General features: G+C 45.5%; 2 protein-coding genes across 3 annotated transcripts in view; one reads left to right on the top strand and one right to left on the bottom strand.

Annotated features, from left to right (window-relative positions):
• SMC1B (structural maintenance of chromosomes 1B) overlaps window positions 1-12,080 on the bottom strand; it is a 73,027-nt gene extending 60,947 nt beyond the window's left edge. For both annotated transcript variants that reach the window (XM_045552798.1, XM_045552799.1), the window contains exon 1: window positions 11,972-12,080. In XM_045552798.1, the coding sequence (XP_045408754.1) occupies window positions 11,972-12,080 (109 nt within the window). The remainder of the gene's footprint in view (window positions 1-11,971) is intronic.
• Window positions 12,081-12,230: 150 nt separating this feature from the next.
• Window positions 12,231-26,544, top strand: RIBC2 (RIB43A domain with coiled-coils 2). The gene is made up of 7 exons (XM_045552796.1): window positions 12,231-12,537; window positions 13,404-13,485; window positions 16,394-16,738; window positions 19,193-19,311; window positions 20,606-20,833; window positions 25,229-25,395; window positions 26,413-26,544. The coding sequence occupies exons 1-7, from the start codon at window positions 12,424-12,426 to the stop codon at window positions 26,489-26,491; spliced, it is 1,134 nt and encodes a 377-aa protein (XP_045408752.1). The 5' UTR covers window positions 12,231-12,423; the 3' UTR covers window positions 26,492-26,544.
• Window positions 26,545-27,600: the final 1,056 nt, after the last annotated feature.

Genomic DNA, 27,600 nt, shown 5'->3' with positions numbered 1-27,600 from the left:
ATAATCCACACATTGAAGGCTATTGTAAGACAGTGCATATAGGACAAAATAAACATTCATTGAATTAAGTTATTAAGTAATTCAATTCAGTAATTGAAGTAATTATTAACTAACAGCTAAATAGAATGTCTTTTTGGTCAATCCTTACTTAAAATCTGCCTAAAATAAATACTTTTCCACCAAACTCATTCGTTCAATTAATATTGTCTCTGCCTAAGGTTATTATTTTATCAAGAGTGTCAGATAATAAAAAAGACAACTACATATCGTAATAAGTATCATGAGAAGATAAACTGGGTAATGAAACAGAGTAACTAGGAGAGGCAACTTCAAACAGTATGGTCAAGAAACACTTACTAAATGCCTACCTGCCAGCTAGTGTTAGTTTAACAACCACCTGCCGAAAAAAAATGAAAGAATGAACGAACCAAGTTTTGTAATGGTCAGACTGGGGACCTCTGCTGTAAATAATTTAAAACAATAATTTGGAAAATAATGATTCCAGAAGAGTCATCTTTTAGGCTATCATCACTTGCTAAACATGGACTAAGTATTTAAAGATATAAAAATTAAACTATCATTTTCAAAGTCCCTTTTGATTGAACTCTACAGATCTCTCTCATTGCTCTCCTTTATCATCCCGCTACTGGCTCAAGTCTTCCTTACTTTTCAAACTTCAATCTCTTCTCCCCGCAAATTCATTCATTCATTCTACAAACACTTTCTGAACACTTATTTATCAGGCACTTTACTAAGCACTGGGACAAAAAGGACAAATAAGATGTAGGATTTTACCTCGTTAGACAAAATTTATGGGAGGCAATAGTTTGGACTAGCCTTTATCACTAAACCCCAGCAGACCAGACCAAACCAAATGGAGTCACTCATGCTAAGTGCCACATAATCAAACTCAAACCGTAAGGAAGCAGGTAAATCCCCAAACAGACCAGTTTTTCCTGAAAACAGGAGATTCACAGCAACTAATTAGAAAAGAACCCAGTCTACCTGAGTCAGCCTAATAAGGAAGTCTCCACCTCTGTAACCTTTATGAGAAAAGTAACCTATAGTAACATGATGTTAACCAATCCACTTTTATTGTTGTTTCCTTGTTCCCACCTTATAAAAACCAACCAGTCTGTACTGCCCAGTGGAACACTCATTCTATTTTATAGAATGAGGTGTTGCCTGACTCTAGAATTGTAAATAAAAATAAATTAGATCTTTAAACTATATTTGTTGTAATTTTGTCTCCTGATTCCTCCAAGGTGCTCACAGTGGGGAATGTGCTCAACTTTTATTGAACCCCATTTTGTGCTAGACACCCTGCATCTGTTATTTTGTCTTTAAAACAATCCTATGAGATAAGTTTTTAATTTGCATTTTCAAATAAAAGAAGCAGAGGCTCAAAGTCAAAAACTCATGTGTCTTGGAGTGATATGTCTGATTCCAAAACCTATGCTCTTTCCACTAAAAGCAGGAAATTAAAATATACCATAAGTTTTAAGATAAAATGCACACAAAGCCCTGGCAGGACGTTGGAGAAAGGGAAAAGAGTGAGGTCTGGGTATTTATTTCCCACTTGTCTCCCTGTGAGGTGGCCTCTGGCTGGCTGTGCCCTTTGATGGAAGATTATCGCCCTTTCAAAATTCCTTCTGGGTTCTTTCCTCTCTGGGCCTCCGGGTGGTGATAACTCCACGGCTGATTCCTCTATTTTTTTTTTTTTGAGACAGAGTCTCTCTCTGTTGCCCAGGCTAGAGTGCCATGGTGTCAGCCTAGCTCACAGCAACCTCAAATTCCTGGGCTCAAGCAATCTTCCTGCCTCAGCCTCCCAAATACCTAGGACTATAGGCACGAGCCACCATGCCTGGCTAATTTTTTCTATTTTTAGTTGCCTGGCTAATTTTTTTTCCTACTTTTAGTAGAGACAGGGTCTCAGTCTTGTTCAGGCTGGTGGTCTCCAACTCCTGACCTCAAGGGATCCTCCCGTCTTGGCCTCCCAGAGTACTAGGATTACAGGCGTGAGCCACCACCCCTGGGCCAGATTCCTCTATTCCTTGTAATTCCTCTACAGCTCTCCCCTACCTTTATAATTAGCCCCTTTGTAAAGAAACCTTCCTCAAATTGTCCTAATTTCAGAGTGCCACCTGTTTCCTGCTAGGATCCTTAGTGCTACAGGGAGCAGAGGTAGAGGCAAGGTTTTTCTGTGTACAATTTTCTATATAGAGTTTAAATTTTTGAAATATGTACATGCATTACCAATTTTTTTTACAAGCTAAATTTTAAAAATTCCATATATGAAAACAACAGAAACAAGTGAACTTAACTGAATATTAAATTGGTACCATAGTCATATTGAGAAATGATTTATTTCAAGGGACTTCAGATCATAGAATTCTGCGTATTCTTAGTGGGATGCATTCTAAGGACCAAAAAGTAGTACACAGAAATTTCAAATTTCCTTTAGTAGTTTTATGGTTTATATTATTGGTATTGGTAGTTTAAAAAATTACTGTAACATAAAAAGATGCTCAAAATCATTAATTATTAGGGAAATGCAAATCAAAATCACTTCACATTGACTAGGATGGCTAAAATTAAAAAGACAAGACAGTAACAAGTACTGGTAAGGATGTGGAAAAATTGGAACCCTTATTCATTGCCAGTGGGAATGTAAAATGGTGCAGCCACTTTAGAAAACAGTTTGGAAGTTCCTCAAAATGTTAAACGTAGAGTTACCATATGATCCAACAATTCCACTCCAGGTATATACACCCAAGAGAAATGTAAACATATGTCCACACAAAAATTCATATACAAATATTTAGGCAGCATAACAGACTACAAAGTGGCAACAACCCAAATGCCTATAAACTGATGAATGGATAAACAAAATGTGGTATACCTATACAGTGGAATATTATTTGGCAATAGAAAGTAAATAAGTACTAATGCAAGCTACAACATGGATGAACCTTGAAAACATTATGCCAAGTGAAAGGAGCCAGACACAAAAGGCCATATTGACTGAATCCATTTATATGAAATGTCCAGAATAGGCAAATCCATAGAGATAGAAAATAGATTAGTAGTTGCCAGGAGCTAGGTAGAAGGGAGATAATGAGTGATTGTTAATGGATACAAGGTTTCTTCTGGGGTGACGGAAATGTTCTGGAATTAGATGATGATGATGGTTGCACAACTTTGTGAATATACTAAAAACCAATGAATTGTGCACTTTAAAAGGATGTATTTTTAATATAAATTATATCTCAATAAAGCTGTTAATTAAAAAAAGAACAGGCTGGGCACAGTAGCTCATGCCTCTAATCCTAGCACTTTGGGAGGCCAAGGCTGGAGGATTGCTTGAGACCAGGAGTTTGAAACCAGCCTGAGCAACATAGTGAGACCCAGTCTCTACAAAAAATAGAAAAATTAGCTAGGCATGGTGGCACAGACCTGTAGTCTCACCTATTCAGGAAGCCAAGGCAGGAGGGTCACTTAAGCCCAGGTGTTTGAGGTTGTAGTAAGCTATGACACCACTGCACCCTACCCAGGACAACAGAGTGAGACCCTGTGTCAAAAAAAAAAAAAAATCTAAAAAAGTACTTCATGTAGCTTCTAGCCCTTTCCAGTGAAATGGTCCAGAACTAATGTTACCAAATGTAATGATTATCTCTATTTCCCAGATGGTGATCTCTATTACTTTTCCTACCAAAAGGAACCAGAAGTCTTTGGAGACCTAGCTAATTCCAAGTCTGAGACAGGGAACACGGAAGATGAGCCTGGGAACTAGGACATCATATGTCAGAAAGCAAGGAAGCTAGACAATATTAATGAGGTCATGACCAAAGGACACAGGAGGCAACTTGAAGGAGCTCCCAGTGACTGAAATTATGACAATCTGAGCATCAAAAAGAATGATTTTGGTGGGTTAAAACATACTGTATCAATGGAAATCCAGGAGTCCGTAACAATACTAACAACAAAAAAAGAAAAAACTAATTTTCACCATTTGAGGCAGCTATTAAAACTCTTTTCTTTGAAAATATTAATTACAAGAAAAGAAGGAAGCATTTATCCTGTTTTTCTAGTGTCAACTGTATTCTAGGTTAAGCAAAAAACAAAAAAACAAACAAAAAAAAAACCTAATTAACAAAGGAAAGCTCTTTTTTACAGGGGATTACCATCCATTGAATGTACAAACCCTGACAGAATTAGAAAAATCTGATTTTGCAAACCTAAATGAAATGCTGATTCAAGCAAGACCATTGGTATTAAAACCATCAGGTAAATGGTCAATACAGAACATCTGTATAACGCCAAAGTAACACGGGACTTTCTAGTTAGAAGAGGAAAAAATTAACCATACAATGGTGAGCTCACTGTCACCATCCTAAACTAGAGGTCAATCTTAGCATCACTAATGGTAAAACAACCACATATTAAGTGATATAATGCAATGTGAAGTACACAATTATCACCTGTGATGGAGTCTAGCCAAAAATGTTTAATTTGAATCTATCAGCTCTTTACATATAGCATCCAGTTGACAAAAATAGAGGGAGTAGAAGAACAAACCAAATGACCATAAGGAAGCAATCAGACAAATCTAAACATTCTGTAGGAAATGTTTCTAATTTTTTCAAGTCAGTGTTACAAATAAAAAGTGTTAAACTAAGAGGTTATTTATTTATTTATTTTTTTAAGAGACAGGCTGGAGTGCAGTGGCACAATCACAGCTCATTGTAACCTCAAACTCCTAGGCCTAAGCAATCCTCCTACCTCAGTCTCCCAAGCAACCGGGACTACAGGCACACACCACCACTCCTGGCTAATTTTTCTATTACTATTTTTTGTAGAGATGGGGTCTTGCTATGTTGCCCAGGATAATCTTGAACTCCTGGCCTCAAGTGATCCTCCCACCTTATTCTCCCAAAGTGTTGGGATTACAGGCATGAACCACTGTGCCAGGTCTAAACTAAGAGATTTAAGGGGATGTAACAATCACATGCACTATGTGGTTCTGAGTTGGCAAATGGTTTGGTCAGAGAACATTTTGAAGTCAGTTGAGGAAATATGAATTTGAGCTGTGCAGCAGATGAAATGAACATTTACTGAAAAAGTTTGCCTGGTAAGTTAGAAAACAGTAGGTATAGTATGATGTCGCTTTCATTTTTAAAAAGTTTGCATAAGCTGGGTGTGGTGGCTCATGCCTGTAATCCTAGCACTCTGGGAGGCCGAGGTGGGAGGATCATTTGAGCTCAGGAATTCGAGACCAGCCTGAGCAAGAGCGAGACCCCATGTCTACTAAAAGTAGAAAGAAATTAGCTGGACAACTAAAAATATATAGAAAAAATTAGCCGGGCATGGTGGCGCATGCCTGTAGTCCCAGCTACTTGGGAGGCTGAGGCAGTAGGATTGCTTGAGCCCAGGAGTTTGAGATTGCTGTGAGCTAGGCTGACGCCACAGCACTCTAGCCCAGGCAACAGAGTGAGACTCTGTCTCAAAAAAAAAAAAAAAAAAAAAAAAGTTTGTGTAGAAAAAAATCTGTATGGATACACCCCAAGGTATTAGAGGAATAATCTCTGAATTGTGGGAATGTGTTTTCATTTTTATTCTCATTTTATTCCTAATTTTTACAATGCTATATTAATGCTTTTATAATAAAATATTATTTTTTAAAAAATTCAGCAGCTATTAATATTATGGATTATCTAAAATTTTTTTTAAATAACATTTCTCCTGATTAGAAAAGAGTAAAACATTCAATGCAGAGAATTGAGAAAATACAGGAAAAAAAAATCACTTGAAAATCATACCATTCAAAGAAAACCCCACTGACAGAAATGGATATTGAATTTTGTCAAATGTCTTTTCCTCGTCTATCAAGAAAATAAAATGCAACTTCTTTTTTGCAGAAACAAATAAAGATTATTCTGGTAGGAATGACACACAGATTTAAAGCAGGGTAAAACTGGAGGTTGGGAATTCAGCTAAAAGGTTAGTGCATCGATCCAAGAAAAAATGAGTCTGAAATAAAATGGTAGCAGTGGGAATAGGGAGGACAGGGTTATTAAGGAGGTAGAAATGACATGATTCATAATGTATTGACTGTGATTGGGATTATTTATCAAGGATGAAGGAGAATTCATCAAGACAGTAGCAACAGGAAACCCTGAAAGAAAAGCATTCTATGATGACTCTGAAATGGAAATGAGTTTGGCCTATGTGAGGAAGGTAAGAAAAAGCAATACTGACTGACCCAAACATAGTAAATGTGGAGGAAGAGAATACTAGAGGAGAGAAATATACAGGGGACCAGATCATAAACAGCTTTGTGGATCATGGTAAGAAATATGGATTTTTATCCTAAGTGCAAGGAGAAGCCACTGGAGAGTTTTAAACTGGGGAGTGCTTTGACTTACAGATTTACATTTTTTTTTAACACTCACTCTGGCTGCTGTGAGAAAAGATTAGAAAAAGATAAGAATGGAAGCAGAGATACCAGTTAGGAGGTTATGGCAATAATCAAAATGAGAGATCTCACTGCTTCAACTACGTTACAGCAGTGGAAAATGGCAAAAAGCACTTAGACTCAGGATATATTCCAGAGGTAGACTCATAGGATTTATAGACAACTGGATGAGGGTAGTGGGGTATATAAGTTAAGAATAGGAAATAGGAATTACTCTTAGGCTTCTGGTTTGAGTCAATGAGTAAATGGTATCTAGGAAGAAAAGGTTTATTTTTTAGAGAAGGGAAGGGGACAGGAAATCAATAACCTTTTTTTTTTCTTCTTTTTTTTACTGTTAAGTTTTAGATGTCTATTAGAAATGACAATCTACACAGCTGGATATTAATCTGGTGCACAGAAGAATGGACTGCACTGGAGATATAATTTTGAAATTCACCAGCATAAAGGTGGTATTTGAAACTGTGGGACTGGATAACATTATCTGGGGAAAGAACACAGAAAAAAGACAGAGGACATATTCCTGGGGGCACTCTAACACAGGAGATCTGAGGGAGAAACAGCCTATAATTGAGGGGTGGCTAGTGAAGTGAGAAAAAGAATATAGAATCAAGAAAATCCAGAGAGCAAAGTGTTTCAAAGAGGGAGAGATGAAACGTGATCTACCTTGCCACCTTTTCCTTGACCAACTTCTTTAACACCCCCGGTATTTCTTATTTCCCTTCCTGGTTTCTATTTTTCTCCTTAAAACTTACTACTTTCTTACAACAAAGTATCAATATAATCAACAATAATTTAGGGTATACTTTAAAATAACTAAAAGAGTGGAACTGGAATGTTCCTACACAAAGAAATGTTAAATGTGTAAGGTGATGGATACCCCAATTACCCTGATTTGATTAATTTACATTGTATGCCTGTATCACAACATCACATGTACCCTATAAAGACATACAACTATTATGTACCCATAATAATTAAACATTAGGAAAAAACTTATTACTTTCTAATATTCTATATACTTTTCTTTCTTTCTTTTTTTTTTTTGAGACAGAGTCTCACTTTGTTGCCCGGGCTAGAGTGACTGCCGTGGCATCAGCCTAGCTTATAGCAACCTCAAACTCCTGGGCTCATGTGATCCTCCTGCCTCAGCCTCCCGAGTAGCTGGGACTACAGGCATGTGCCACCATGCCCGGCTAATTTTTTCTATATATTTTTAGTTGTCCAGCTAATTTCTTTCTATGTTTAGTAGAGATGGGGTCTCGCTCTCGCTCAGGCTGGTCTCAAACTCCTGACCTCGAGCCATCCTCCTTCCTCGGCCTCCCAGAGTGCTAGGATTACAGGCGTGAGCCACCGCGCCAGACCAAATATTCTATATACTTTTCATATTTAGTTTGTTGTCTGTCTCCTTGCACGTGAACATAAGCTCAGTTAGGACAGGGATTTTTATGTTTTTTTCACTGATGAATCCCAAACTACCTAGAACAGCACATGGTAAATAGTGGGCCTCAATTGTTTTTAAGTGAATAAAATGCTACTAAAAGGCCATACAGGATAAGGACACAGAATTGACCACTGACTTTTATAAAATTAGGCTGTCGGTGACCTTAATAAGCACTATTTCAGTGGAGTTTGGGGTTTAGAACTGAGTCAAGAGAGCTGAGAAGAGAAAGGAACTATAGACAACTGTTTCAACAAGTATAGCTGTACTACTGATAAGAAAAATGAGCTAACAGCCTGAGGAGACAATGAGGTTCAAGGGATTTTTTTCCCCACAAGCATTTTATCATAAAATTTTCAAACATACAGAAAAGTTGAAAGAATTTTATAGTAAACACTCACATATTTATCACTAAATTCTACAATTAACATCACACTATACTCCTTTTTCACAAGTTGTAATATTTTTTAAAAATTACTGTTCATAAGGCATGTATTTATGCCAATGAAAATTATCCAATAAGGGAGAAAGTGGTAATTCAAAAGAGAAAGATGATAGTTAACAAAAGCAAAGACTCGAGGAGAGGACAAGATCCAAAGTACAAGTGGAGAGGATGGCCTTAGACTCAGGCACGCTTCCCTACTAAAAATCTTTCAAAGTCTTTTTTTTCCCCAGAAAGTTAAATACAAACTCGCCAGCCTTACAGCCCACTGCTTCCCTAGATATGCTCTACATTCTGGCTAATTTGGACTGTTAGTTGTCCCGTAAATAGACTTCCACAAATCCCTGGAAAAAAATTCTACTCTTTAAGCCCAGAGTAGCCACGTACTCTGGTAGCTAGTAGCCATCTCCTTTAGAAAACCTTTCCTGATCTATACCTCTTCCAGTCATACCTCCACAAATCATGTTTTATTTTCATTGTTTTAAGTTTCATAAAGTGTTATTTGGCCTTCTATTTCAATTAGTGTGTTATTTTCTTACACTCCCTGTACCTCTGGAACAGAAGCTATCTTATTCTGTGTATCTTATTCTGTTCATAGCACTATATATGGAACAACTATTTGCTGAATTTAACAATAGAAAACATGACAGCTAAGATTAAAACTGAAATTTTTCCTCTACCAACAAAAAACAAAATTAGATCTACTAAAAACAAACAAATGAGAACATGTAAAGTTTTGGCAGGTGGTGACAATAGGAAATTATTATAAAAAAGAATGACTAGGCCGGGCATTGTGGCTCATGCTTGTAATTCCAGCACTTTGGGAGGCTGAGGCAGGAGGATTGCTTGAGGCCAGGAATTTTAGACCAACCTGGGCAACACAGTGAGATCCCATATCTAAAAAAAAAAAAAAAAAATTTTTTTTTTAAATTTTCTGGGTATAGTGGCACATGCCTCTAGTCCCAGCTACTCGAGAGGCTGAGGCAGGAGGATTGCCTTAGCCCAGGAGTCTGAGGCTGCAGTGAGATTTAAACAAAAACAAAACAAAACAAACAAACAAAAAAAACAACTAAATTATAGTATTTAACAGGAAATGATCAATTGGCTTAACAAAATCTATTTGAATGTGCCAGTAATTCTGTGAGATTAAAAAAAGGTCTACTAACAAGAGTTGAAAAGAATATAAATGAAATATCACCCATTAAATTAGTCATGGATAAGTATTGAGTTTGGAACTTCACATAACAAAGAAAATGTGAACAGCCTAAACAAAATCCTAAACAAAATCCAGTAACAAGCCAGAAATTTTTGTTATGGAGAGATGGTATATAAGGCAAAGCTTAAATAATTAATGCTACAGGCATAGTTTCTAGGTGACCAATCATTCTCAAGAGGGGTGTGGAGCTTCCAGGGCATGTGGACCCAGGGAGGGGCAAGAGGAATTTGTAAAGGTATTTTCACAATAACCTTAAGTTATGTTTGTTTGTATAGTGTTCCTTCTGAGACAAACTTTAAGATACATTTTAAATCACAATTTTTTTTTTTTGAGACAAGGTCTCACTCTGTCACCCCAGGTAGAGTGAGTGCAGTGGCGCCATCGTAGCTCACAGCAACCTTAAACTCCTAGTCTCAAGTGATCCTCCTGCCTCAGCCTCCCAAGTAGCTGGGACTACAGGTATGTGCCATAATGCCCACCTAATTTTTCTATTTTTAGTAGAGACACAGAGTCTCACTCTTGCTCAGGCTGGTCTCAAACTCCTGACTGCAAGCAATCCTCCCACCTTGGCCTCCCAGAGTGCTAGGATTACAGGCTGAACCCCTGCACCTGGCCCACAATACGTATTTTTAAATTAAGAAAAAGAATAAGATTATTTTTTACACATTTGGCACTAGTTTAAAAACGTTCAAACATCAATTTAACCTGATTTGAATGGTAACGGGCATGTAGTTTAGGCTGACTGAAGTTCAAGACTTTGTGTAGATACTCATTCTAAGCATCCCACTATTGGATTTATAAAATATAATTGAGCAACCCTTCACATAATCATAAGTTAAAAGGTGAAAATTGACTAATGATGGGCCCAGTGACCTCCTGATAAACGAGTGAAGAAGGTTAGTTAGGGTAAGAATGCAAGAGTATTTCATCATCTTTTCAATGTCTTTTTGGTGAAGTGTGAATCAGAAAATACATTACACACAAAAGGCAAGGAAACCTTCACATATGTCAATTTTTCTAAGCTCAGGTATTCTTTTACATGTACTAAATGCAAAAGAAAATATGAAACAGCAGCTACTTTTATAAGGCAACAAAAATTTCACATCACAATAAATATACTCCAGACTTGCTGTGCCAGAACAGCATACATTTAACTGTTCTATTCTTATCTGTCAAATAAATTAGTTTACTGAGGCACCAGTTAACTTTCAGCTCGAATCTGGTTTCGGAGCTAAGAAAGGGTGTCTGAGCTGAGAGAACCAGAAGAGGCCGGGAGGTAAGTGCCGCCCCGGGCCCTACCCGCCTGCGGGGCCCTGCTCCTCGCGAGGTGCCAGCCGGCGTGGAGCGCGCCCGCCAGGCCGGCCTCGAGTCCAGGCCCCCACGCCCTGGGTGACCTCGGCAAGTCACCTGGCCTCTCTGGGCCTCCGTTTCCTCGACTATAAAAGGGGGGGGGTACCCGTCCATTAGGGTTAAACAAAAAGAGTGGTGCCAGGAACTCAGTAAAGCTCAATAAACAGGGCCATTATCGCTATATTCCTGGGTCAAAGCTTCCCTGGATCCAAATGCTGTCCAGGCTCCTCAGAACCAACGACTTCCGCTAATCTTGAGAAGCGGAGGGGACGGAGAGGAGCGACGAGGGCTCGGAGCCATGGAGGAAGCCCCCAGAGCAGGAGGAGCGAGGGCAGGGAGACGGCCCAGCGCAGAAGCTGGGCTGGGGCTGAGGTGGGGTGCGGGCCGAGGGCCGGGGTGCAGGCCCGGGACAGAAGGCCCGGGTGGAGGACGACGGTGGGCACCCAGGGGTGGGGGCGAGGGCCGGGGCGAGGGCTGGGTCCGACGTGGGGTGCGGGGCGAGGGCTGGGTCCGACGTGGGGTGCGGGGCGAGGGCCGGGGGTCCGACGTGGGGTGCGGGGCGAGGGCCGGGGGTCCGACGTGGGGTGCGGGGCGAGGGCCGGGGGTCCGACGTGGGGTTTGGGGCGAGGGCCGGGGGTCCGACGTGGGGTGCGGGCCGAGGGCCGGGGGTCCGCCGTGGGGTGCGGGGCGAGGGCCGGGGGTCCGACGTGGGGTGCGGGGCGAGGGCCGGGGGTCCGCCGTGGGGTGCGGGGCGAGGGCCGGGGGGTCCGACGTGGGGTTTGGGGCGAGGGCCGGGGGTCCGACGTGGGGTGCGGGCCGAGGGCCGGGGGTCCGACGTGGGGTGCGGGGCGAGGGCCGGGGGTCCGACGTGGGGTGCGGGGCGAGGGCCGGGGTCCCGGCCCGGGACACGAGAAGGCCGGGCTGGCACCCGCAGCAGCCGCCCGCAGTCCAGGCCGCGTGGTCCCCCTCACGTCCCCTCAGGCAAAGTGCCGCCCCGGCCGCCCGCGGCGGGTGGAGGCTTTCCGGTCTCGCCCCGAGGTGCCCAGTTACCAGAACCGTTGGGGCCGATGATGCAGGTGAACCTCCTGAAGGGGCCGATGACCTGGCGGCCCCGCCACGACTTGAAGTTCTCCACGAACAGCAGCTCCAAGCGGCCCATGGCTGCGCCTTCGGCGCCTCAGCAGCGTCCTCACACGCCGGCGAGAAAAAGCGCGGGAAGGGCCTCGCCAAGTCTCGCGAGACAAGAGCGAGCCCGCGGCGAGCGCGGCGCGGTTCCTTGGCAACGGGAGTTGTTGGCGTTTCCGAGGTGGCAGGATCTCTGCAGCTGTGGCGGCGCCGGCAAAGCCCGACCGAAAGCCGCGGTGCAGACGCCTGTCCCACCCGCCCAACCTCCGAGGGAGCCAGCCTCTTCTAGGACACAGCCTGCTTTTTTTCTGTTGTCTTTTCTTCTTATCTTGCATGTTCTGAAAACCCCGTAGAATTTCCCGTCGGTTCCCAGAGCCATGGAGGTGGCGCTGCCCGAGGACCTGAAGCGGGCCGCCAGACTGGCCAAAAGGAGACACGCGGAGCTGTGCAGGCAGGAACGGGTCTTCAACGCCAGGAACCGGATCATTGGGGTGAGTGAGGCCCAGGGTCCGAACGCGAAGGGGCGGGAGCGAGTGTGGAGGGGCGGAGGCGGGCGGCGGGGAGCGAGGAGGCGAACTTTTGACCCACGCACAGCTACGAGCTCGCCAGGGTGAGGGCGTGGGGGTCGGGGAAGGAACAGTTCGGCGTATTGACTTTGCCCAAGGTGGGAGAGACCTTAACAGGCCAAACGAGGTGCCCTCTCACTTGACAGATGGGCACATGGGGGCCCAGAGAGGAGGGCAGCTTGTCTGGAGTTAGTGGGGAAACAGAGATTAGATTGTGGTTCTCCTCCCTCTGCACCAGATTTTCTGCATTACCAGGAGTTCTTTCCTGTTCATTCATTTGACAAGTGCCCGTGGAATTGCTATTTTGTGCCAAGCCTGAGCCAGGTCGAGATGAGAAATAAGGCAGCCCCTGACCTTACAGACCTCATGGCCCAGTGGAGGAGGCAGACATTAAAATATTAAAGTTACATTAAAATGCACATTATATTAAAATAGTATTAAAATGCAGTGGAATCAGTGCTGTGAGTGAGGGGAGCACTGGGGTGCCACATGAGCACAGACTGGGGCTGAGGGCTGGGGGAGAGAATCAGAGAAGGCCTCCCAGAGGAGGTGATGCCTAAGGAATATTTTGAGGATGAGTATTTGTTAACTAAGAGAAAGGGGGAGGAAAGGCAGGGTAAAGTTGAGAGCCAAAGAGTATAAACAAAAGCGTCCACGTATGAAAGTCCTGATATATATGTACCTAAGACAACCCTTTTACAGTGGAGCAAATCCAAAACGGTAAGTAGATTGTTATCTATTGAACAAAATTATCTGGCTCTAACCCTTCTCCCCTGGTTTCACATTCCCAGGGAGACATAGAAGCCTGGAATCTTCAGGTTCATGACCAGAAGATAAAAGAAGCAACTGAAAAAGCTAGACATGAAACCTTTGGTGAGTATTTCCTGAATGCTTATCTGTTGGTATAGGGCTGTGTGCCTTTAGACTCCTGTCTTTATGTAAAAAATGATCATTTTCACGCTCTTCCTCCTTTTAAAATTTCTTGTGCTCGATTAACTTAATGCGCTAATTCTTTTTCTCTTAAAAGAAAAACAGGTAGTGAATTCTAATGTAGATGGCAGGAAATATATTTTTAGGATACATGTATGTTTTTCTCTGTTTTCTTAAAAAACTGGATAGGAAAAGCCTTAAACACACACACACACACACACACACACACACACACACTCTCTCTCTCTCTCTCTCTCTCTCTCTCCCCGGTCCCCCCCAAAAAAGTTCAAGGCCTGCTTGGAGGACAGCTGTTTACACCAGATGACAATCATGCCCAAGCTCACACCCTTGAAGAGACAGACATGATTCAAATAATGGTATTCTAGGTCTTATATCAAAATTTCAAGATAGAATTTATTTCCCCTATCATGTCCAACAATTTCAATAACTGTTGATTTCAGTTTTTTAAAGCACCATAAAGATTTTTAAAATAGAAAAAAAAAAGGATACAAAATTATAAATATAATAGGCTATCAATTAAGTTTCTAAAATATGCTTAGAAGAAGAAAGGAAATACATCAAAATGTTAGCAGTGGTGATAGTGGAGTGATAGAATTATGAGTGAAGTTTATTTTCTCCTTTGTACTGTTTTGTATTTTCCAAAATTTTTACCTTTTTTATTTTTAGTTATAAAGTAATTCAAACTTACAAAAGCGATGTGACAGACACATAATGTACCTACCACCAGACTATTATAGATGTTAACATGTTGCCAAACTGGATTCAGATACCTTAATAGTGCTTTTTGAGAATTGTGTTATATGTATAGCTAAAGCTCTCCCTTACCTCATAGTTTTTCTTTTCCTTCCTCCTCAGGAGTATTTATCATTCCCAAACATTTTATACTTATACTATTTACATATGTATCCATAACAACAAATTATTTTTGTGTGTTTTTAAAACTTGCATAAATGGTATCCTATTGAATAGATCCTTTTTTTTTTTCTTGGTCTGGATTGATGCCTTTATTTCTTTATAAGTTGGGCAATTGGTTGGATGATCATGTCACTCACCAAAATGGAAACCATAGGATGCAAGACTATTGGGAGGAGGGGGAGAGATGAGCTCAGTGGGGACATGATGAGTTTGAGGTTCCTGTTTGACATTCAGGTGAAGGAATACAGTAAGCAGTTGGATATGTGGGTCTGGAGATCAAGAGAGAGATCCAGGCTAAACAGAAAAGATTTGAGAGTCATCAAGCACCATAGACGGTAATTAAAGCCATGGAAAAGTGGTTCTTAACCTGAAGAGTAAGGACCCCCAGGGGGTCTACTAGTTATTTCAGGATGTCCATGTAATCCTAAAATTATATGCAACATGCCCTCCCCTCAGAAGATTCCTGAATTTTATCACATTCTCCAGGAGTTCCATGATGCCAAAAAAAGGCTAAGAATAAGTGTGAAAAGAGAAAGTTCAGTCCAGGTGTTGTGGCTCACACCTGTAATCCTAGCACTCTGGGAGGCTGTGGCAGGAGGATTGCTCAAGGTCAGGAGTTCAAGACCAAAAACCAGCCTGAGCAAGAATGAGACCCCGTCTCTACTAAAAATAGAAAGAAATTAGCTGGACAACTAAAAATATATAGAAAAAATTAGCCAAGCATGGTGGTGCATGCCTGTAGTCCCAGCTACATGGGAGGCTGAGGCAGAAGGACTGCTTGAGCCCAGGAGTTTGAGGTTGCTGTGAGCTAGGCTGCCGCCATGGTACTCTAGCCCAGGCAACAGAGCAAGACTCTGTCTCAAAAAAAAAAAAAAAAAAAAAAACACGGAAAGTTCAGGGAGAAACACTGAGGCTCTCCAATATTTAAGAAATGGAAGAAGACTGATAAGGAAGGCCAGAAAGTTTGGAAGCAAACAAACTTCATGGAAAAGAGTCACAGAAGTTAAAGTGTCAGGGCTAGGGGTCAGTAATCTTGTCTGTTCTCAGTTCTTGGTGGGATCTTGGCTGAAGAATGACAGACACCAAAAGCAAGGTAACCATGAAACAAGGTTCACTGAGGAGAGAAAGATAGGTTTACAGAGTGAGAGCAAGTTACATTCGCCACAGACACTGAACAGACCCCTTGTCACAACAAAAATCCTATTGAATAGATCCTTTTGCAACATATGTTTTTCATTCAGTTTTATTTTTGAAATTAATTAGTGATCTACATATAGAGAATATTCATTTTAATTGTTTTATGGCATTTTGTTATATGAATTAACCATAATTTCTTTACCCATTCCCTTAATGATGGTGGTTTAGATTTTTTTCCCAGTTTTTTTATCCTTGCAAACACTGCCAAGATGACTGTCCCTGCATTATGTCCCTAGCATACATGTGAGAGTGGCCTACAGGTGAAGCTGGTGGGTCACAGGTAGGCATGTTTTCAGTTTTACGGGACATTTCCAAATTGCTTTCTTGTAAGCGTACCTAGTTATGTTCCCACAAGCAGTAAGTGAGAGATCTTGTTTCTCCACATCCTTACTAGTATGTGCTATGGTTAGCATTGTAAATATTTTGCCTCAAATTCATTGAATGTTTCCCATCTTGTAAGGTTGATCACCCTTTCACAAGTTATTGATCATTCAGTTTTGTTTACAGTGATTTGCCTACTCCTATCCTTTGCCCATTTTTTGGTTGGGTTTTTTTAATGAATTTGTAGGCACTCTTTGTATATTCTGGATACTGACCCTTTAATGGTTATGTGACTTTTCTGGAGATTTGTATGACTCTTACAATCACTAAAAATTAGTTTTTAAAGTGGATTCAAGTTTATTTTTTTGTCTGAATCTTAAGCTTATGTCTCTTCCAGCTGCTGAAATGAGGCATAATGACAAAATCATGGTCATGTTAGAAGACCGGGAAAGGAAAGATAAGAAAAATCTCTGTAGAGCTATCAATGATTTCCGACAGAACTTTCAGAAGCCAGAAACTCGCCGTGAATTTGATCTGTCTGACCCCCTAGCCCTTAAGAAAGATATTCCAGCCCGACAGTCAGATAATGATATTCGGAATACAGTATCAGGAATGCAGAAATTCATGGGAGAAGATTTAAACTTCTATGAGAGGAAGAAATTCCAAGAGGAGCAAAACAGAGAGTGGTCCTTTCAACAACAAAGGGAATGGAGGAATGCCCGTGCTGTCCAAAAATGTGCAGGTAATGAAACAAAGAGTCAAATTGGTCTCAATGCTCTCTTCAGCAAACCAACCTCTAATTTTTATAGATTTGTTTTTAAGTCCTAATGTGCCTAGCCAGATGCTGCTTTGGCCATATGGGGAAAGAAGTCAGAGCCTGCACCCCAAGAGGGAAACACCTCCAGTCCCATGTCAGTCATTCAGGAAACACTTTCTGAACATGTGTCTGTGTCAGGGCCCGAGCTGGGTGCTGGAGCACAGAGGTAACCGTGAATGGGTCCCTGCCCTCAGTGTGTTCACAGTCTGCTGGGAAGATGAATGGGAAATATGTAGGCCCCTCCGACTCTCCTGCATGCTGTGGTAGAAGTTCCTGCAGCGTGCTCTGGGGGCGTAGTCACAGGCATGGTGGTCACACATCCTCACCAGGACTCCCCAGGGAACCTCTTGGGCAAAGGCTCTGAGGCATGAAACGGCCTCTCTCTGTGAGGGACCTGCAGAAGACCCAATCAACCCTACTTTCACTAAAGCTGTTGGTATTCTGCTCTACCAGTTCTTCCCGCACGTACTCTCAGCAGCATTTGAGCCTCCTGCCCACCTCCTGTGCCAGGAAGACACAGCAGTAAAGACCACAACATCCCTGCTCTCAGGGGGCATATCAGCGAGTGACGGGATGCGATAAAGACAAAACAGGGAGCTGAGACAGAGCAAGGCACTCTGTCCCCTTGAGCTCCTCCTCTCTGCTTGCTAATTTGCAGTCTCCTTGATCAGCTCATCCTCCTCCCAGCCTCCTCTTCTCCCACTCTACTCTCCATGAGTGACATCTCCCCAAATCATCATCTCCCATTCTCTCTAAACCACCCCTACCAGGCTTCTGCCCTCCTCCCTCCACTGGAACCACCCTGGCCAACCTCCCCAGCCCCCTCCAAGGTCAGTTTTTGATCTCCATCTGGACCTATCAGCAACATGAGACAGTTGATCACCTCTTCCTCCTTGAAATACTCATGTGATTTGTCTTCCAGGACACCACTCTCATGCTGGTTCTCTTCCTGCCCAGTCGTTTGTTGGTTTCTCCCCATCTTCTGAACTTCTAGATGTTGTGTACCAGTGCTCTCTGGGCTCTCCTCTCTCAGTTAAACTCATCCCTGGGTGATCTCATCTAGTCTCAGGCTTTAAATACCACCTGCAGGCCATCATTTCCCAAGTGTATATGTCCAGCCTGTCCTCTTCCCTGAATCCAGACTCACAAATCCTTCTAATTGCTCTTAGTGGCCGATATACATGTCAAAGTCAGTGCAAGTGCAGGAACATCCTGCTCTTCCCCCCAACTACCTAAGTCAGGTGTCCCCAGCATTTTCTCTCTCAGTCTCCCATCCTTTCTTCTATGACACTATCACAGTTTGGATTAACACATTTATTTTGGGGTTCATGTGTTTCCTGTTATCTCATCTAGACAGCAAGTTCCAGGAAGGCAAAAAACCTTTTATGTTTTATTCACCATTATGTACTGCATTCCCAGCAAAGTGGGTGGCTCATGGCTGTTTGTTGAATGAATGAATGAACAAATGAAGGATGAGAGGTGAAGCTGATGGCACACAGAGGCCAGAAATTGTAGGCTAAAGAGTTTTGTCTTTGTTTTTGGAGGTAATGAGGAGACCCACAGGGCACAAATATCAATAAAGAAACTTCCTTTTTTCTTCTCCCCCCCTCTTTTTGTTTTCCCTTTTTTTATCTTCTTTATTTTTTTTCTTTCATTTTTTTCCTCATAGCTCTTCTTTCCCTGGGAATGAAGAAACTTCTCATCAATGCCTTTTTTAAAAATGTAACAACCCTGCCAAGCAGGTGTTGTCCTGCCTCCATAAGGACATGGAGGCTCAGAGAGGTTAAGTAATAGTTGAGGTTAACAGAGCTAGGACATGTCTGGGCTGGGAATGTGAACCAGCTCTGTTTGACTCCAGATCTTTACATTTTGCTGTTTGGACCTTCCACTTTAATGACTCCGACTCCTCCTCCTCTATCTTCCCCTATTGGGCTGGCAAAGTCCTATTGCCACACTACAAATATCTGTTACCTGGCATCCCTTCTTCCGTGGAGGTCTGTCTGGTTTTCACAGCTCCTTTTTCTGGGCTTCCCCATTCCTTGCCCGCTATAAGGCTGTAGCTGCCTCCTGACAGAACAGGGATAGCAAGGAGCGCACCTCAGCCCATCCTGGGACCACAGCAGACATCACCAACCCACACTACTGACCGCCAGCACTCACTGAGTGCCAGGCACCCATCTAGGAGCTTGAATTTGCTTATCCAAGGCTCCCTGTACCCTTGGGAGGCAGGTCCTGTGGTCATCGTTCCTGCCCTTGTTCTCCTGGCTGAGGACATGGTGAGAGGTGAAGGCAGAGCAACCACACCGCAGGGGGCTCTGCTCGCCGGGGAAGGCGCTCCTGGTGGGCAAGTCGGTCTGATTGCATCTTGCCTCCTTTCAGAGGACCTCTACACAGAGACAAGGCTGCAGTTTGATGAAACAGCCAGGCACCTACAGAAGCTGGAAAGTGCTACCAAAAAGGCAGTTTGTGCAGCTGTGAAAGAATTCAACAAGAACCAGGTATATGTACCCCCAGCTCAGTGTCTGGAGGGGAGGACAGGCACACGGCAGTGTCGTGGGGCTCCCTGGGATCCCAGTCTCAGCCTGCTCACTCGACACACCACTAACCCTGACAGAGCCCAACAGGAGCTGCCCAGTTACGAGATGATAAGACCCAGTCCCCATCCTTAGTTCTGAATCTAGGAGCCACGCAAGCTGGGGAGGTCACCTCACCTTTCTAAACCTCAGTTTCTTCTTCTGTAACATGAGGACAGTAACATCTACCTAGACTGATACCCCCAGCACTGCTCTGATGCCTGACACTGGTTGCAGTTCTTTACCACCACTCCAAGTTCCTCTTTGCCAAGAAGAGGTACACAGCCACTCATTAATGGGAGTAGTGATGATGACGATGATGATGATGCTGTTGCTGCTGCTTAGCTCAGACTTTGGTGTCCCCCAACAGCTGCCTCCTGTCTCTAAACTCTGGCCCACTTCCTCCAACACAGTCTCTTCCCCTCCAACCTGATGCTAAAGTTGCCTTAAGTTCTCTATTCCTTTTGGAAATTATACCCCACCCCTCAAGGTTTTTTTTTCCAAATGCAACTATATTTCCTGGGTGGGCAGGGGCTTGGCCTGGATTCGTTTATCAGATTAGCTTGTCACCTAGAACTGTAGTCTCCAAGGAAGGCTGGCCGTGCAAGATGATCCACAGAAGAAAACATTAGATCTTTGCAACACATTTATGTTTAGCCTCATCACTTTTGATTCCTGTGTTTGTGTGTAATTGGTAAAGCACATGTTCTATATATGGTATAGTCGTACCACATTGTGAACTATATATATTGGAGGCACAAGCTCGAAAATGTTCTACTAATGAGGGTATGCAATCAAAAATCCTGGAGAGGCTGGACTGGAGACAAGAGAATGTTGCTTTTCAACCGCAGGGGGAGGAATGAGGAGGGCAAACTGCCAGCGATGGCAAGGACCAAAGGGCAAAACAAGACACCCAGAGTCACTAGCCCAGGGAAGCAGCTCCCTGCTTTGGCACGTTGGGACAAAGACCCAGGCTCTTATGCACACACTCAACAGGTAGTGATCCCCTCAGCCTGGCCCCCCACCCTGCAGTGCTCAGGCAGCCAGGGGTCCAAGAATACTCCTACATCCGTGCTTGACAAGTCTAACCCCACCCCCAGTCTCCGGCTGCCTTTAGCACATCCTTCCCCCAAGGGCCCCAGTGAAATTAGCTGCAGATTTTCTCCAGAATCCCCTGGAGTCACTCAGAGTATCTTCCTTAATGTGTTCCCCTGCTTAGGCCATGGAGTCAGCGGAAAGGAAAAACCAAGAAAAAAAGCAAGAACAGGAGGACAACCTGGCTGAGATCTCCAGCCTCCTGCACGGGGACCTGCTCTCCGAGAACCCACAGCAGGCAGCCAGCTCCTTCGGGCCCCACCGTGTGGTCCCCGACCGCTGGAAGGGAATGACCCAGGAGCAGCTTGAGCAGATCCGCCTGGTTCAGAAACAGCAAGTCCAGGAGAAGCTGGTGCCTGTCCCGCCCCTCCTAACAGAACCCAGAGACCCGGCCTCTGTGCTGCCCCTGCCTTCCAGGCACAGATCTAGTTACAGCAGCTGTTGTACTCTGCCCTAGGAGCGGCCCTCAAGGAGTTTTCATTCCAGTGGGGAGCAGATGACAAGAGTCAGATATTAATAATCACATATCCTAGGTGTGGCCTCGGGTGAGGGGTGCTGAGTAAGAAGGGCTGGAAGACTGGGTAAAGGGGATGGAGAGTGCTGGGCATGAGGAGGGTGGTCGGGAGCTGAGAGGTGACCTTGAAGCAAAGACCTGAAGAGGGGAGGGAGCCAGCCGTGCAGATGTCTGGGGAAAGGACGACCAGACCAGACGGGTGAACTGCAAGGCAAAGGCCTTGAGGCAGGGCCATGCGTGCCTGTTCAGAGAAGGCCCTGGGCTGGAGCAGAGGGAGGGGAGGGCAGGAGCCAAGGGAGGTTCAGGGGCAGGTCCTGGCAGGCCCCTGGGGAAGGCCTTGGTTTTTCTGTGACTGAGATGGGAACTCAGGAGGCCTTTGGACAGAGAAATGATGAGGTCTGACTTAGATTTAACAGGATCCCACTGTGTCAAGGGTAGACTCTGGGGGGTGGGGGAAGGGGGGAGGGAGAGAGATCTCCGGGGCCTGTTGTAGTGGTTGAGGTAAGAGACTGCAGGCTGGGGCCACAGTGCGGGCAGCAAGGTGCTGAGGAGTGATCAGATTCTGGATCTATTTTGAAAGTAGAGCAGACAGGATTGGTTAAAAGGTCGGGTGTGGTATATGAAAGAAACAGAAGTGGGAAGGATGACTCCAGGCCTTTTGGTATGAGCAACTATAAGGATGGGATTGGCATTCACAAAGATGGGGCAGATAGTGGCAGTTTGGTAGAGGATGTAAGCACAGTACAATTTTAGATAAGTTAAGTGTGCAATGTCCATTAGATATCTGTATCTGTTAGGATTAAGTTTGCCTGAACATGGTACAAAACCACAAATAACAGCATCTTAAACAAAATATTATACAACTTCATCTCTTGCATGTAGACTGAATCTTTAAGAAAAAAGTCTAGGGCCGGCCTGGCAGCTCTGTGATCATTGACTAATGTCCTGCCATCCTTGGCACCTGGCTTGCACCTCTTAGTGCACACTGGCTGCTTGAGTGCCAGCCATCACATACATGTGCCAGCGACCAGGAAGGAGGACTGGGGAGAGCACTCTAAGGAGACTTCCACTTCCATTTCACTGGACAACACTTAGTCACATGGTTACCCCCAACTGTAAAGACAGCTGGGAAATGTGGTGCTTATTCCAGGCAGTGAAGTGCCGGTGATTGTTTTGTTAAGGATGAAGGAAAAATGGCTACTGGGAGACAAGTAGTATTTTCCATCACAATCTCCAAGTAAGCCCGTTAGGCAGCTGGATGTTCCCTGGGTCAGAGCAAGGTCTAGGAGGGAGGCATAAATGTGGGGGTCGTCACCCACAGAGAGGATTTAAAGCAGTGAGCCTGAGTGAGATCAAGCAGAGAGTGAGTGTAGACAGAGTGGAGCGATCTGAGGACTGAGTCCTGCGCCACCCACCCATCCATAAAGAGCAAAGGGGCTAAGACGGAGCAGGGGGCAGACACAAGCTGTGGTGTCCTGGAGGCCCAGTGAGGGGAAGGGTTTGGGAAGGAAAGAGAGGGAAACCCCTGGGTCAAACACCGCTGCCAGGCTGCAGGCCGAACACTGGATCCAGCACCAGGGCGGTCAGCAGGGGCCCTGTCAGCCATGGGGCTGACAGCCTGTCTGACAGGCTCGACAGAGAGCAGGCAGGAAAGAAGAGCAGGTGGCAAATGCAGACGACACTTCCTTGGTGTCTGCTGTACGGGGTGCAGAGAAATGGGGGGTAGCTGCTGGGGGAGGTGGGGCCAAGGAAAAGCTCTTGTTCATGCTTGGCTGTAGAAGTAACAGCATACTTCTCAGTCAGTGGAAATTGATGGCGGAGGAGAGGCTTGCTGGAGCCACGTCCCTGGGGTGGCAGGAGAGCAAGGAACTGGAGCCTAACTGAGGGCTTGGTGTGGACAGGAGCTCAGAGCCACAATCTGAGGCCACAGGTTGAGCGAGGGGAGGCATGAGCACAGTCACAGGAAGAGGCGGCAGGTGGGAGCTTGTGGAGCTTCTCCTCTGGAGCCCCTGTTTCCTGGTGAAACAGGAAGCAAGGTCTGCTTCTAAGTGGGGTCAGGTCTGCAGATTTAGGACAGAGAACCAAGTGCTAAATGGTCATCTCAGAGAGCTGGAATGGGAACAGCCCAGGGGAAGGGGGCAGGATGACTGGACAGTGCCAAGGGCCTACTGGGGCTCATGGTCATAACTTTGAAGTGACCCTAGTAGGCGCCATCAGGGGTGTTCCATGGCCACGCTCAGCTGGAAGGGGAGAGTTGGGATTGATCGAGGTCAGGGCTTGCCTGGCACGTCTGACCAAGTGAGAGGCTCAGGTCGCTGAGGGTGTCAGGCAGGGACAACTTGCCATGGATGCTAGGCTGAGGACACAGGGAGGGAGGAAGAGTGGGTGGTCAGAGGGGTGGCAAAATCATTGGAATCAGGGTCCTAGAGAGAGCAGAACAGGCAGGTCAGAGTGGTGGCACTTGGGGTGAGACTAGAGAGGGGTGGAATTATTGGTGATGACAGGTGAGGGTGGATGGTCCCAAAGGGGGGATCTCCGGACCAGCAGCATCGGCTGGGTGGGGCCTGCAGTCTGTGGTTTAGCAAGCCCCCAGGGGAATTCTCAGGTTCCAGAGCCACTAAAGGGTTCCTGGGGGTGAAAAGATGAAAAGTCGGGACTCTGTCTTTGGAGAGGATGCGGGACAGCTGAGGAGCCAGGGACAGGAGAGGGCCTCCTGTGTGCCGAAATCACTGGGAATCCTGGCAGGAGAGATTTGGAGAGGTTTTCAAACCTGCAAAGAATGTTCAGTGACTGCCAGGTTGGGGTACTGGGTGCTACAGTCAGCGTGAGCTTCCATGCTGGCGGGTACAGGGAGGAGGAGGGAAACTGGCAGTGGCCTGGGCCGGGGCGTGAGGAGCAGGTGGGACAGCAGGCCCTCCTGCTCACCTGGCCAGAGGGTGGGAGAGGAAACAGCCCTCATTGCCAGCAGAGTACAGGGGAGCTCGGGCCCAGGAAGCCAGGGGGTGTGGGACCCAGAAGGAGCCCGAGGTGGAAAGAGCTGAGGCTGGAATCCGGGTACAGGGGCGGCTCTGTCCTTCACTCCTCAGTTCAGCCCGAGCTATCTGGCATAAAAGGTCAGCCATCCATGCTGAAAGCAGCATTTTTGTCTAGTTTTCAATCTTTGTAGGAAATTAAGAAGACAAAAGCACAAAAGGAAAAACAACACATCTCCCCCTCAAAAATAACTGCCCTGCCATGCCCTTCAGTGTCCTTTCTTCCCTTCCCACCTCCTTTTCTGTGTGTGGAGGTAGGTGGGAACACTGAGGTCATGCAGAGAGTACTGGGCTGTCTGCTTTGCTCTTAGTCCCTGGGAGCGTGTCCTGTGTCATTCCGTATTCATGACCAAGCAGCTTGTGTGATGACCCAAGGCCCTGCGAGCAGCCTCACTTTACAGGTGGGGGCGCTGAGGTTCAACAGGAGCCAGGTGACCTGCCTCACAGGTGGCACAGCTGGGCACCAGCCTGCCTTTCAGTCCTGGGTAGGGGCTGACCCAGGCCTGTGGGGCCAGTGGATGCTCTACCCCTGCTCATCTGGTGGGAGCAGGCTCTGCCCTAAAACCCCAGGAAGCGGGCAGAGGGGACTTATCTTCACCCCTGACCCACCAAGCTTGCTGCTTTTTGCCCGTTAGGGAGAAGGGGCACTGATAAAGTAATCCACATGGGGTCATGGGGGGGTGGGCACGACTCCCTCCCTCTGGTCTAGTCCAGTTTCCTCTTCTAGGGCTCCATGGTTTTCGTAAAGCCACCTGGAGGGCAGTGAGGAATGAGCTGAAATGCAGAAATTCAGGGGCCAGGCTGTCCCTCCCCCCAGGATTGTGACCTTATTGTCACTGGTTGGGGATGTGGTATCAGCAAGTTCTAGTTCAGCCCGGTGGAGCAGCACGCAGTGCCCGTGGAGCTGGGATCTGACTGCTGCCCAAGTGAGGGAGCCCTCCTGAGGGTCCAAGGAGGGAAGACCCAGGGCTCAGGCCTGCACATGGGTACCTGGGGCTGGGGCCACTGTTGGAATTGAGCCCCCGCTGTCTCTTCAGAAGTAAGAGGATGGCCCACTGCTCTGAGGGTGGGGAACAGCTGGACCACATGGAATGAGGGCTTCCTGCATGACATTGGTCTCTGAGCCTCAGTTTCCCCATCTGTAAAATGAGAGGTGGGGGTCTTTGGCTCGGGAAAGGCAAGTCACCTTTCTTCCCTCCAGAGGCTCCAGGAGGAAGAGTACCAGCGAGACATGGACTGGGACCGGCGGCGGATCCAGGGGGCCCGCGCCACCCTGCTGTTTGAGCGGCAGCAGCAGCGCCAGCAGCGAGACCTGCGCAGGGCTCTGGATAGCAGCAACCTCAGCCTGGCCAGGGAGCAGTGCTTGCAGTGAGTGCCTTGTGGGCGGCCGGGCGGGGGAGCTGGGGCTGTGGGGTCAAGGTTGGGGAGCAGACGCCACCCTTCCCGGGACGGTCCTCACCTGGGCACCGGGGTTCAGACACGGGTTGACAGACCCACAGGTCACTGCTGCGCAAGCGGGGTGTGCTCATGGAGAGCACCAGAAGCCCTAGGGAAGGGCTCTGAGTCACTGGGGCAGTTGGCCTGGGGGAGTCGGGAAGGGGAAGCCTTCTGGGGGGAGGCTTCAGGCTGAGACCACTGCAGAGAGGGCTGTCCGGAGGAAGGGGCTCCAGCGCTGCCCAGAACAAGCCTGAGTCTCTGGATTACAGACAGGACCCCTAGAGTAGTTCAGAGTTCCAGCTACAAGAAATGTGGATAAATGGGGGAGCTTGCAACTGAAAACCACAGTATTTACTTCTCTATTTCTCAAGCTCTTGGCTTGAACTCAGAAGGGACCCAGGGGTATCTTCTCCAATCAGAGGTCTGATTACTGGTGAGCCCATCTGTTGTCCTCACCTCTGCTGGGGGCTTTTTTTTTTTTTTTTTTTTTTTTTTTTTGAGACAGAGTCTCACTTTGTTGCCCGGGCTAGAGTGAGTGCCGTGGCATCAGCCTAGCTCACAGCAACCTCAGACTCCTGGGCTTAAGCGATCCTACTGCCTCAGCCTCCCGTGCTGGGGGCTTAAAATGAGGATTAAGAGATGCTCTGACTAATCAAATGGAATGAGCAAAGCATCTTTACAGTCATACCCGTGGAGATTTAATTTTACGATATCCCCAAGTTTCAGTGGTGCCAGTCCCTATTCTGACTGCAGTGTGATCGTCAAATGACCCTCACTGCTGAGAAGCAGTTGAGGTGGATCTTTTTTTTGAGCTCATTAGAGTTGCTATGTATCTTGGGGATAATACACTAATAAAAAGTTTGTGGGCTTTTTTAAAAAAAAAAAAGTAGAGTGTTTTCAAAGTACACATATTTACTAATCTTTTTTTTTCTCCTTTTGTTTTATCAGGAAAAAATACATGAATGAAGTCTGTACAAATCAACCCACAGGAGATTTTTTCACACAATTTAATACAACAAGTCGATAATGAAAAAAAATCCTCATTCCCCTCATTTATGTATAAAGTACAGCAACCTTAAAGAGTCACATTTATTTTTTAAAAACGTATACTCCTTGGTCCAGAAGTACCCTTCAACTTGAATTGTCTACTGTGGACAAAACATTTACCAAAGCTCTCCCTTGTGTTTCTGTAAGGCACATTAGTTTCTGTTCACCTCAGCTCAGCAGAAGTCTCAAGTGCAGCTCTGGGTGCTGTGGGTACAGGGAAGGAGCAGACATGGGCTTGTTCAGGAACATTCTAGAGAGAGATGGTATTTGAGGTGGTCTTGTGTATTTACTTAAACTCGAGGTTCAACTGCTGTAACAGCTACTGCTTACATGTGTTAACTATGTGCAAGGCATCGTTTCTAACACTTCGTGTAGAATTAACTAATTTGATCCTCACGACAGCTGGTGGTGGGTGTTTTTACCACTTACGTTTCCTAGTTGAAGAACCTGAGCTGTAGACACATTAAATGACTTGACAAGATCACACTGCTAGGAAGTGGCAGAGCTTGGGGTTGAACCCAGGGAGTCTGGCTCTCAGCCACTTCACTGGAATGGCTCATGGTAACAGAGACCCAAAACAGCAGTGGCTTCGATAAAGTGGAGGTTTATTTCTTGCTCTCATAAAAGTCCAAGCTGATACGGTCACCCAGGTTCCCTCCAGCTTGTTGCTCTGCCCTCCCCGTCCCCACACACAGCTCCCATCCTGTGGTCCAAGGTGCCAGCTCCCACCATCATGCCACACTCTGGCCAGGAAGAAGGGGGAAAAGGAGGGGGTGGTGGGTGGCATGCTACTTCTCCTCTTTAAGGACATGGCATAGAAATTGTACATTTCACCTCTGCTTATATCCTATAGGCCAGAATTTAGTCATGTGATCACACCTAGTTGAATGGAGGCTGGGAAACTTAGCTGGCTCACCATGTGACCATTCAAGGTAATCATTCCATAATGGTATAAAAAAATGGAAGAATACATATTAGGGGACAACTGTCTACCACAGCCTTGAGTAACTTGGAATTTGCCAGACAGGAGGGGAGGGGAGGCATTCTGCAATGAGAGTGGAGAGTAAGTATAGCAATAGTAGGGGTCTC

Source organism: Lemur catta, chromosome 6 (assembly GCF_020740605.2).
Source record: "Lemur catta isolate mLemCat1 chromosome 6, mLemCat1.pri, whole genome shotgun sequence".
NCBI classification, from domain to species: domain Eukaryota; kingdom Metazoa; phylum Chordata; class Mammalia; order Primates; family Lemuridae; genus Lemur; species Lemur catta.
This window is presented reverse-complemented; position numbering and strand designations above follow the sequence as displayed.

What these genes read in the sequence shown, in the direction of transcription:
- RIBC2 (XM_045552796.1), top strand. Translation starts at nt 12,424, where the DNA reads ATGGAGGTGGCGCTGCCCGAGGACCTGAAGCGGGCCGCCAGACTGGCC. An exon ending in CCAGGAACCGGATCATTGGG is followed by an intron (nt 12,538 to 13,403) that starts GTGAGTGAGGCC and finishes TCACATTCCCAG; the next exon opens with GGAGACATAGAAGCCTGGAA. An exon ending in TGCTGTCCAAAAATGTGCAG is followed by an intron (nt 16,739 to 19,192) that starts GTAATGAAACAA and finishes GCCTCCTTTCAG; the next exon opens with AGGACCTCTACACAGAGACA.